Here is a 10,767-nt window from a genome sequence, read left to right on the forward strand (position 1 = left end):
CACACACACACACACACACACACACACACACACACACACACACACACACACACATAGCAACAGGTACCTGCCGAAACGATAATTACTTCCAGTGAGGTCTAAAGCACTGGATAAGGGGTGCTATGAACTTATCATTAAACCCAACTGTGACCTTATTGAACGTTTCCTTTTGGGTCTCACAACACAAGGGGGCAGTCAGCCTGCTGTCTAAAGACAACTCTTTCATTCACACATAACTACAAGCACCTAATTACACATACACCGTTCAGTCAAAATTCAAAATTATCATAGCGACTCCTACACCAGCCTCGGAGTCCTCACCTGGGGAGGGGACCACAAATGTTCCCAGGTCGGACTGTTCTTCTGGTATCGACCCTAAGTGTCTTGACACCCCTCCCTCAACTTTTTTCTGAATAAACTTCTGTAACATTTGCGGTCTTAGATCTAATTTTCAATCTGTAAAACACCACCTCTCCTCTTCTAACCCTCAGATGTCTGAGGCAACTCACAGTAGTCCCTTTTCTGTTTCCTCCTACTTTCTCTTCTTTCCTTCATTTTCAATCCAAAGCTGGATGTTGCGTTTACGTGCGCAACGACTTAACCTGCTCTCGTGCCTTCGCTCTTGAATCTTCTGAGTTTTCCACCCTCTGGCTACGATTGTAGAGTCACTCCCAAACTAAATTTATCTGTGCTGTATACCTAACTCCCCTCACTACAAGAAATTCTTTGACTACTTAGCTTCCAAAGTGGAGCACATTCTGACTCTCTTCCCTTTTGCGGAGATCTCCATTTTTGGAGACTTCAATGGCCACCACCAGCTTCGGCTTTCCTCTCCCTTCACTGACCATCCTGGTGAGATAGCCTTCGACTTTGCTGTCCTCCATGACCTAGAGTAATTGGTGCAACACTCTTCTCTTATTCATGACCGTTTTGGAGACATGCCCAACATTCTTGACCTTTTCCTAACCTCCAATTCTGCTTATGCTGTCATCCTCTCTTCTCCGTTGAGCTCCTCAGATCACAATCTCATATCTGTATCTTGTCCTATTGCTCCAATCTCTCTCCTCAGGATCCCCTGAGGGGAGGTGCTTCTGTCGTTTTGCCTCTTAGTTGGGGGACCTAAGGAGGTATTTTGCTGATTTTTCTTGGAATGACTACTGCTTCCGTGTCAGAGACCCATCTCTGTGTGCCGTGCCGGGCGCATAACAAAGGTGATAGTGTCCGGCATGGAGGCGTACATTCCTCACTCTTTTTCTCGACCTAAACCTTCCGAATTTTGGTTTAACACACCCTACTCTTGTGCTATAGACGATAGAGAGGTGGCCCACAAGAGGTACTTGAGCCTTCCATTACCAGAATCTCATGCACTTTATATTTATGCCCGGAACCATGCCAGGTCTGTTCTCCAACAAGCCAAAACTCCTTTATTAATAGAAAGTGTCAAAAATCTTTCCCTATCTAACTCCCCTCGTGACTTCTGGCACCTAGCCCAAAAAAAATCTGCAATAATTTTGCTTCTTCTTTCCCTCCTTTATTTCAACCAGATGACACTACTGCTATTGCATCTACCTCTGAAGCTGAACTCTTTGCTCAAACCTATGCTAAATCTCTTGAGCGATTCAGGGTTTGTTTCTCCCTCTCTTCCACCCTTTGACTTTTTTTTTTTTATGTAAGAGGGACACCGGCCAAGAAAAAAAAAAATCCAATTAAAAACATTTTTAAAAATCCCACTGAGATGCCAGTCCCAGGAAAGGGTCCAAAGCGGTAGTCAAAAATTGAAAGATAAGTGTCTTGAAACCCTCCTCTTGAAAGAATTCAAGTCATTGGAAGGACAGAAGCAGGCAGGGAGTTCCAGAGTTTACCAGAGAAAGGGATGAATGATTGAGAATACTGGTTAACTCTTGCATTAGAGAGGTGCACAGAAGAGGGGTAAGAGAAAGAAGAAAGTTTTGTGCAGCGAGGTCGCGGGAGGAGGGGAGGCATGCAGTTAGCAAGATCAGAAGACCAGTTAGCATGAAAACAGTGATAGAAGACAGCTAGAGATGCAACATTGCGGCGATTAGAGAGAGGCTGAAGACAGTCAGTTAGAAGAGAGCAGTTGATGAGACGAAAAGCTTTTGATTCCACGCTGTCTAGAAGAGCGGTATGAGAGGAATCCCTGCATGTGAAACATACTCCATACATGGAAGGATAAGGCCTTTCTACAGAGTTAGCAGTTCAGGGCTGAGAAAAACTGCTGAAGACGTCTCAGCACACCCTACTTCATAGAAACTGTTTTAGCTAGAGATGAGAAGTTTCCAGTTCAGATTATAAATAAAGGACAGACCGAGGATGTTCAATGTAGAAGAGGGGGGCAGTTGTGTGTCACTGAAGAAGAGGAGATAGTTGTCTGGAAGGCTGTTTCGAGTTGATAGATGGAGGAATTGAGTTTTTGAGGCATTGAACAATACCAAGTTTGCTCTGCCCAAATCATAAAGTTCAGAAAGATCAGAAGTCAGGCGTTCTGTGTCTTCCCTGCGTGAAATATTCACTTCCTGAAGTGTTGGACGTCTATGAAAAGACGTGGAAAAGTGCAGGATGGTATCATCAGCGTAGGAGTGGATACGACAAGAAGTTTGGTTTAGAATGTCTTTGATGAATAATAAGAAGAGAGTGGGTGACAAGACAGAACCCTGAGGAACACCACTGTTAATAGATTTAGAAAACCAGGAGAGACCGTCTACCACAGCACCATTAGAACGGTCAGAAAGGAAACTTGAGATGAAGTTACAGAGAGAAGGATAGAAGCCGTAGGAGGGTAGTTTGGAAATCAAAGCTTTGTGCGAGACTCAATGAAAATCATTTGATTTGTTTAAGGCAACAGCGAAATATCTAAAAAAAAAGGATGACTAAGGCTTAGCAAGGAAAACCAGAAGATCATCGGTAGTGCGGCCTTTATTGAACCCATACAGATAGAAGGTTTTGAAGTGATAGATGTTTAAGAATCATCCTGTTGAGGATAGATTAAAAAACTTTAAATAGGCAGGAAATTAAAGCAATAAGACGGTAGTTTGAGGACTAGAACGGTCACCCTTTTTATGAACATGAGAGAGAGAGAGAGAGAGAGAGAGAGAGAGAGAGAGAGAGAGAGAGAGAGAGAGAGAGAGAGAGAGAGAGAGAGAGAGAGAGAGAGAGAGAGAGAGAGAGAGAGAGAGAGAGAGAGAGAGAGAGAGAGAGAGAGAGAGAGAGAGAGAGAGAGAGAGAGAGAGAGAGAGAGAGAGAGAGAGAGAGAGAGAGAGAGAGAGAGAGAGAGAGAGAGAGAGAGAGAGAGAGAGAGAGAGAGAGAGAGAGAGAGAGAGAGAGAGAGAGAGAGAGAGAGAGAGAGAGAGAGAGAGAGAGAGAGAGAGAGAGAGAGAGAGAGAGAGAGAGAGAGAGAGAGAGAGAGAGAGAGAGAGAGAGAGAGAGAGAGAGAGAGAGAGAGAGAGAGAGAGAGAGAGAGAGAGAGAGAGAGAGAGAGAGAGAGCACCAGCACCAGCCCCAGCCCCAGCACCAGCAGTCCCGGGTTCCTCCACGAGCACCGCTGGCAACACCACCACCAGGAAAAAAAAAAAAGTATAAGAAAAAGAACCGGAACAGCGAGGTCAGAGGAGCCTCTACCACCCAGGGGGCCGGCTCCTCAAGGAGACAGACCCCAGCCAAACCCACGCAGATTTGCCGGTACTGCAATCGGAAGGGCCACAGTACTGAAGACTGCCACACCAGGACTGCTGAGTTGAGGCAGGAGCGACTGCTACGGCAGGTCCTCGCAGTGGGGGGATACTTGGCCGCTGCCTCCCCATCAGTAACACCACACTTGCAGCCCTTTCTGCAGTCTCGCCCGTTTTCAGCTCAGCCTGTTAACTGGGGCCACACCTAGGGCTGGCAATGGATCCCGCCCGGCCTTCGGTACCCCCAACTGAGCCCTGTCACACCCCTTCAGGCCGAACCACAACTCCCTCCAACATGGTAAGGCCCGACCGCCACCGCCACCAATTCAAGGTTATCTCCGCCAATGTACGTGGTCTCCGAACGAACATCGGAGACCTAACCCACAACTGTGTACTACAACACGGTGCAGATGCAGTTGTGGTGACGGAGACCTGGCTGAACGGAGAGGTGGAGCCATCGTTCGGCAAAATAGGTGGCTACACTCACTGGGCCAGGAGAGACCGACAGGATAGAGCTGGAGGCGGAGTGGCTGTCTGCTTCAGGGAGGGAGTGCAGGCACAACAACTCGACGTGGACACGCCGCCTCAGCTGGAGGTGATGTTCTTCCGGGTTGTGCTGGCCAACCACTCTGCCCTCCTGCTGTGCGCCATGTACCGCCCCCCTCCCCGGCAGGGGCCTGACTCGCTCCTGTACCTCAAGGAGGCCCTAGATGTCCTCCTTGTGACTCACCGCTGCCAACACATCTTGCTTGTGGGCGACCTCAACCACCACCTGGAGCGCGACACCTACAAAAACCTCCTGACGGTGCAGGGCCTGAAGGACCATGTGACCTTCCCCACTCATGAGCGGGGCGGGACCCTGGACCCCGTCATATCCGACCTGGAGGAGGACACATTCAGCTGCCACCAGCTGGGTCTCGTGGGCAGCTCTGACCACCATGCTGTCCTGACCCAGGTGGACATGGGTGTGGCTCGTGACGAGGCCACCACTCGCACAGTCTGGCTATGGGATAGGGCAGACTGGGGCTCCCTTCGCCGAGACCTGCGCAGGACTGACTGGCCTTCCATCCTGCAGGATGGAGCGGAGGTACAGGCGCGAGCCTTCACTTCCCGCCTCTTGGCGCTCCAGGAGCAACACGTGCCCCACCGTGAGTTCGTCGCCAGACCAACGGACCAGCCTTGGTTTGGCTACCGCTGCCGCGTTGCCGCCGAGGCGAAGTATTCTGCGTGGCTCCGCTACAAGCAGAGTCCTACTCAGCGCAACAAAGACCTACATCGTGCGGCCTGCAAGAGGATGGTGACGACTTGCCGGTGGGCCGTAGGGAGGTGGAAGGAGGACCTGCAGCGCCAGCTAGTAGGCCCTGGAGTGGGCAACAAGACTTGGTGGTCCCTTGTTAAGGGCAGACAGGGACTCAACCGTCAAGACACTGTCCCTTCTCTCACAAGGCCCGACGGAACGGTGGCCACCAGCAGCAAGGACAAAGCCCAGCTGCTGGCCACCCTCACCGCCTCTTCTGGAGCAGCAGTGCAGAGAGACTGTAACCAAGGTGGAGGTGAGGTGACGCAGGGACTTGTCGAGCGTCTGCTGCAGGGGCTCGATGTACAAAAAGCTACTAGTCCCGACAACATCAGCCCGCACGTTTTGAAACAATGTGCCCGTGAGCTGGCTGTACCCCTCACCACAGTCTTCTCTGCCTGCTTATGGGAAAATACCTGGCCCTTAGTGTGGAAAGAGGACCGGGTAGTTCCCGTACACAAGAGGAGCTCCAGGTCTGACCCCAAAAAATTATCGACCCATCTCCCTGCTCTCTGTGGTAGGGAAAGTGTTCGAGAGGGTGGTGGCAGATGTGGTGTGTCGCCACCTCCAGGACAATTACCTCCTCTCGGACCAACAGTTTGAGTTCAGACCTGGGCGGTCCACCTTCCGATCTCCTCATGCTCCTCACCGGGGACTGGCAGGACGCCCTTGACGGCGGCCTCGACTCTGTTGTGGTGGCCCTGGATATAGCGGGCGCCTTCGACAGGGTCTGGCACGGGGGCCTTCTGGAAAAGCTGAGGGCAAAGGGGATCCAGGGTGACCTCTTTCAGCTCCTTGGCGACTACCTCCAAGGAAGGACCCTCCAGGTCAATGGGCAAGCGTCCGAGTCCCTCCCGGTGAGAGCGTCAGTGCCACAGGGCTCGGTGCTGGAGCCAGTCCTGTGGAACATCTACGTGGACGATCTTCTCCGACAGCTGCCGGCGGTCTCAGCTTATGCTGACGATTGCACTCTCTCCTGTACCTACCCTCGACACGAAAGTGTGCGTGCTGCTGAAGAGATCAATCAGTAGCTTGGGGTGATACAGGAGTGGGGGGCACGCTGGCAGGTGACCTTTACTCCGGAGAAGACACAGGCAATGGTAGTTTCTCGATCCTGGAGTTCCTCTCGAACTCCAGGAGTCCGTCAAGATTCTGGGGGTGGAGGTGAATCGAGGGCTGCGGTTTGACCGCCACGCCCTTGTGGTGTTCCATAAGGCACAGGTACAGGGTGTGCCACATCTGGCGGGACTACGGCTGCCCACCAGAGTCACCTCCCGGGACACGAGAACGGTGTTATCCAGTGGTGACTCAGTGGAAGTGCCGCGTTCCCGCTCCAGCCAACACCAGCGCACCTTTTGGGGGCGAGTCTCCAGACTGTGGAACGTCTTCGCGTCCTCCCTCCTTCATATCAGGGGGATGGATACCCAGGACGTGAAGTTAGTAGCACACCACTGGAGGGGCTCGTTCCCAACCCCCCTGTTAACAATATTAACATAAGTCCATAAAGAATGTATATATATATATATATATATATATATATATATATATATATATATATATATATATATATATATATATATATATATATATATATATATATATATGTATATATCTTTATATTTATATTTGTGTGTTGTGTCCCACCCCTAAAATAGGTTGCACACGGCAGTGCGCCTTCGGGTGATAATGTACCTATGTTTAAATTTAAAAAAAAAAAAAGAGAGAGATGGCGGGGATGGAGGGTAAATGACAATCACAGGATGGAAAGGATACTTGTCTACTGGGAGCTGTTTGGATGGTCAGACCACCTTCATGGAATTTTGTCATTATGGTGTGTATTTGTGTGTGAATATATATATATATATATATATATATATATATATATATATATATATATATATATATATATATATATATATATATATATATATATATATATATATATATATATATATATATATATATATATATATATATATATATATATATATATATATATATATATATATATATATATATACTCGTATATTTATATATATATATATATATATATATATATATATATATATATATATATATATACTCGTATATATATATATATACGAGTATATATATATATATATATATATATATATATATATATATATATATATATATATATATATATATATATATATATATATATATATATATATATATATATATATATATATATATTTATATATATATATATATATATATATATATATATATATATATATATATATATATATATATATATATATATATATATATATATATATATATATATATATATATATATATATATATATATATATATATATATATATATATATATATATATATATATATATATATATATATATATATATATATATATATATATATATATATATATATATATATATATATATATATATATATATATATATATATATATATATATATATATATATATATATATATATATATATATATATATATATATATGTATATATATATTTATAAACTAACAAAGAAAATCTATTTCCGAGTGTTCTTAAGCTTGTTACGTGGGTAAACACTGAATTGCATACAAATTAACCTTTGTGGGGAAACGAAAAGACATTACAAGGAACGTGTTTTAGGAGTGCTTTTTGAACTTTTATTCTACCAAAAACCTGAAAATGCTTTAATTCCACTCTATATAAAGAAACAGAACATTTCCAAAAACGTGTGAAGGAAATGAAATTATCAGAAAAGTGTCTTTTCAGCGTTTATAGGCGCACTAGGCACGCAAACACCAAAAATCATGGAAAACGCCCTACATTGGAAAACAAAACGACAAAAAACATCTCTTTTAGTGTTTTTAACTACTTACCAACCAAAACGCTAAAACGCATGGAAAACACACTTTATGGATAAATATAATAACATTACCAAAAAAGTATTTTGAGTTTTTTGAGCATGTTACCTATAAAAACGCCGAAATACAGAAAACGAAAACACATTATGAGAAACGTATATGATATAAGTGAATATGGTATAAGTGTTTTTGAGCTTCTTAGGTACCAAAACGCTAAAAGGCATGAATTGCACTATGTATGTATAAACAGAACAACATTACCAGAAACGTGTATTTTTAGTGTATTTCACATTGTTAGGCACCTAAACGATAAAATGCATGAAAAGTAGACTGTATGGGGAAAGGAAGCGAAATTTACATAAACGTATTTTTTGAGTGTTTAAGAGCGTGCTAACCAAAACGCTGAAAAGAACATGGAAAGCACCTTACATTGGGAAACAAAATAACTTTACAAAAAACGCATCTTTTGAGTGTTTTTGAGCTACTTACTTACCAAAACACTATAAAGCATGTTAGACTCCCTTTATGGAGAAAGAAAATAACGTTACCAAAAACAAGTACAAAAAAACCCAAAGTGGATGGTAAGTACCCCCTATAGTGAAACAAAAGAACATTTCGATAAACGTATATTACGAGTGTTTTTTAGTTTTTTAGGTACCAAATCTCGAAAATGCATAAAAAAAAAACACTCTATATGGAGAAACAGAACAACATTACCAAAAACAAGCTTATTTTGAGTGTAATTCCCATTGTTAAGTACCAAAAGGCCAAAATCCATGAAAAGAACCCTATATGGGGAAAGGAAACAAGATTTCCAGACACATGTCTTTTGAATGATATTAGCTTCCTAGGGACAAAAAAAAAAAAAAAAAAACTTTATGAAAAAAAATCAGTGTTTTTGAGCAACTTACGCACTGAAATAAATGTAAAAAGAAAAATATGGAGAAACGGTATAACTTTACCAAAAACGTGTATTTTCAGTGTTTTTTGAGAGTCTTAAGTAGGTAAATGCCAAAATGCATGTAAAATACTCTATATGGGGAAATGAGAAATACATTACAAGAAACGTGTATTTTTTTTTTATCTTCTTAGGTACCAAAATGTTAAAATACATAAAAAGCACTCTATATCTAAAAACAAATTACCAAAAACGTGTTTTTTGAGTGCTTTTCAAACTATTAGGTACGAAAACGGCAAAATGCATCCAAAGTCCCCATTTTGGTGAACCAAAATAACATTACCAAAAATACCGTCCTATATGGGAATAGAACATGTTTTTTTTTTTTACCTTATTACATACCTATACGCTAAAACGCATTATAACATCCTTTATGGAGAAACAGAATAACATTTTAATTGATTTTCAGCTTGCTACGCAGAAAAATGACAAAATGCATGCAGAGTACCCTACATGGGGAGACGAAAAAACATTATGAGAAACGAGTATTATGAGTGTTAACGAGCTGTTTTTGAACTTCTTACGTATCAAAATGCTAAATCACATGCACAACACCCTTTGTGGAGAAACAATAATATTACCAAAAAATGTGTATTTAACATTACCAAAAACGTCTGTTTTGAGTGTTTTTACATTTTTATGTACCAAAACGTCAAAATGCAATTAAAGCACTATATATGAAAAACGAAATTACATCAAAACGCCAAAATGAAAGCAAAGCATCCTATATGGAGAAACAAAGGATATTACGAGAAATATATATTATGAGTGTTTTCGAGTTTATTAGGTACTAAAACTCAAAAGCGTGGGAATAGCACTCTGTATGTAAAAAGAGAACAACATTACCAAAAAAACGTGTGTATTGACCGTTATTCAAATTGTTAGATACGAAAACATCAAAATGCATGCCAATCACTTCATATGAAAAAAAAAAAAAAACGACATAACCAGAGAAACGTGCCATTCAGTGTTTATCAGAATTTTAGGAACCAAAGCGAGAATAAAACTCTTTAGGAGAAAACAACATTACGAAAAACGAGTATTTTGGCTATGTTTCACATTGTTAGGTACCAAAACGCCAAAATGGATACAAAGCACACTGTATGGGGAAGAGAAACATTTCTAAAAACGTGCCTTTTAAGTGATTTTGAGCGTGATAATCAACAAAACGCGCTGCTGTTGCAGGGCAGTGGAGGACGTAGTGAGTCAACGGCTGAACAGGGGTACGCAAGCAGTGAGGGCAAGACTCAAGCTCATTCCTAGCACTGTTTCTTTGCAGTGGTATGCGAGACGGAGCCTTGTGACGTCTCTTTGTAGCTGAGTGGGCACTCCTATTGGGAGGTTGGCCCTTCTTTCTCTCTTTGCGGCGTTATACTAGGAGGCAGATCTGGTTCCTTCCTAAACAGCGTTAAGGAGCATTTGGTGGGTTTGGGAGAGGGCTGCTTTGTCGATTGTCTTTTTGATGGAGGAAGCACTGCAGGTTACATCAAAGGTGATAGACGGTTCCATCCCTTCTCGTTCCCTGCAACTGCTATATGGCCTGGAACCCAGTGGCATATTACCGTTGTTCCATCTCTGTAGAGGGCAGAGATGTGTTGTTGGATGCTAGAGATAAGCTGGTGGTTTTCGTGGGAGTATCGTTGCTTCGCTGCTCGGAGTGTTGGAAAACGATCAGTATAGATGTGAATTTTTCGCCCGTAGGTTGTTGATGGGCGTATTGTATATGGTCCCAGGGTTGAGGAACTTAACAGGCGCATCAGCGCAGCACGAAGGACTTACCGACATCACCCAAGTCTTGAAGCTCAGCAGTATCTTCAAAGCGTCATCAGACATGCCAAGATGTGGCGACGAGTGCGCGTCATCTACAACCCACGCCCTCACTCACCACTGACACACAACACACAAGCAGAAGAGGCCGAGAAACTGGCCCAACACTTTACTGAAAGGAACTCCCCTCCTC

General features: G+C 43.1%; 1 protein-coding gene across 1 annotated transcript; it reads left to right on the forward strand.

Moving 5' to 3' along the window:
• Positions 1-3,903: 3,903 nt before the first annotated feature.
• Positions 3,904-10,070, forward strand: LOC135104622 (uncharacterized). Its single transcript, XM_064012153.1, has 4 exons — positions 3,904-5,456; positions 5,582-5,984; positions 6,121-6,273; positions 9,993-10,070. The coding sequence occupies exons 1-4, from the start codon at positions 3,904-3,906 to the stop codon at positions 10,068-10,070; spliced, it is 2,187 nt and encodes a 728-aa protein (XP_063868223.1).
• Positions 10,071-10,767: the final 697 nt, after the last annotated feature.

The sequence above is a fragment of the Scylla paramamosain genome, chromosome 11, assembly GCF_035594125.1.
Source record: "Scylla paramamosain isolate STU-SP2022 chromosome 11, ASM3559412v1, whole genome shotgun sequence".
Lineage (NCBI taxonomy): Eukaryota > Metazoa > Arthropoda > Malacostraca > Decapoda > Portunidae > Scylla > Scylla paramamosain.

Bases quoted from the DNA above. Each gene is read 5' to 3' on its own strand.
- LOC135104622 (XM_064012153.1), top strand. From the start codon at position 3,904: ATGGATCCCGCCCGGCCTTCGGTACCCCCAACTGAGCCCTGTCACACC. The intron at 5,457-5,581 runs GTCTGACCCCAA...TCGGACCAACAG, and splicing joins GTACACAAGAGGAGCTCCAG to TTTGAGTTCAGACCTGGGCG. The intron at 5,985-6,120 runs GTGCGTGCTGCT...CTCGAACTCCAG, and splicing joins CCTACCCTCGACACGAAAGT to GAGTCCGTCAAGATTCTGGG.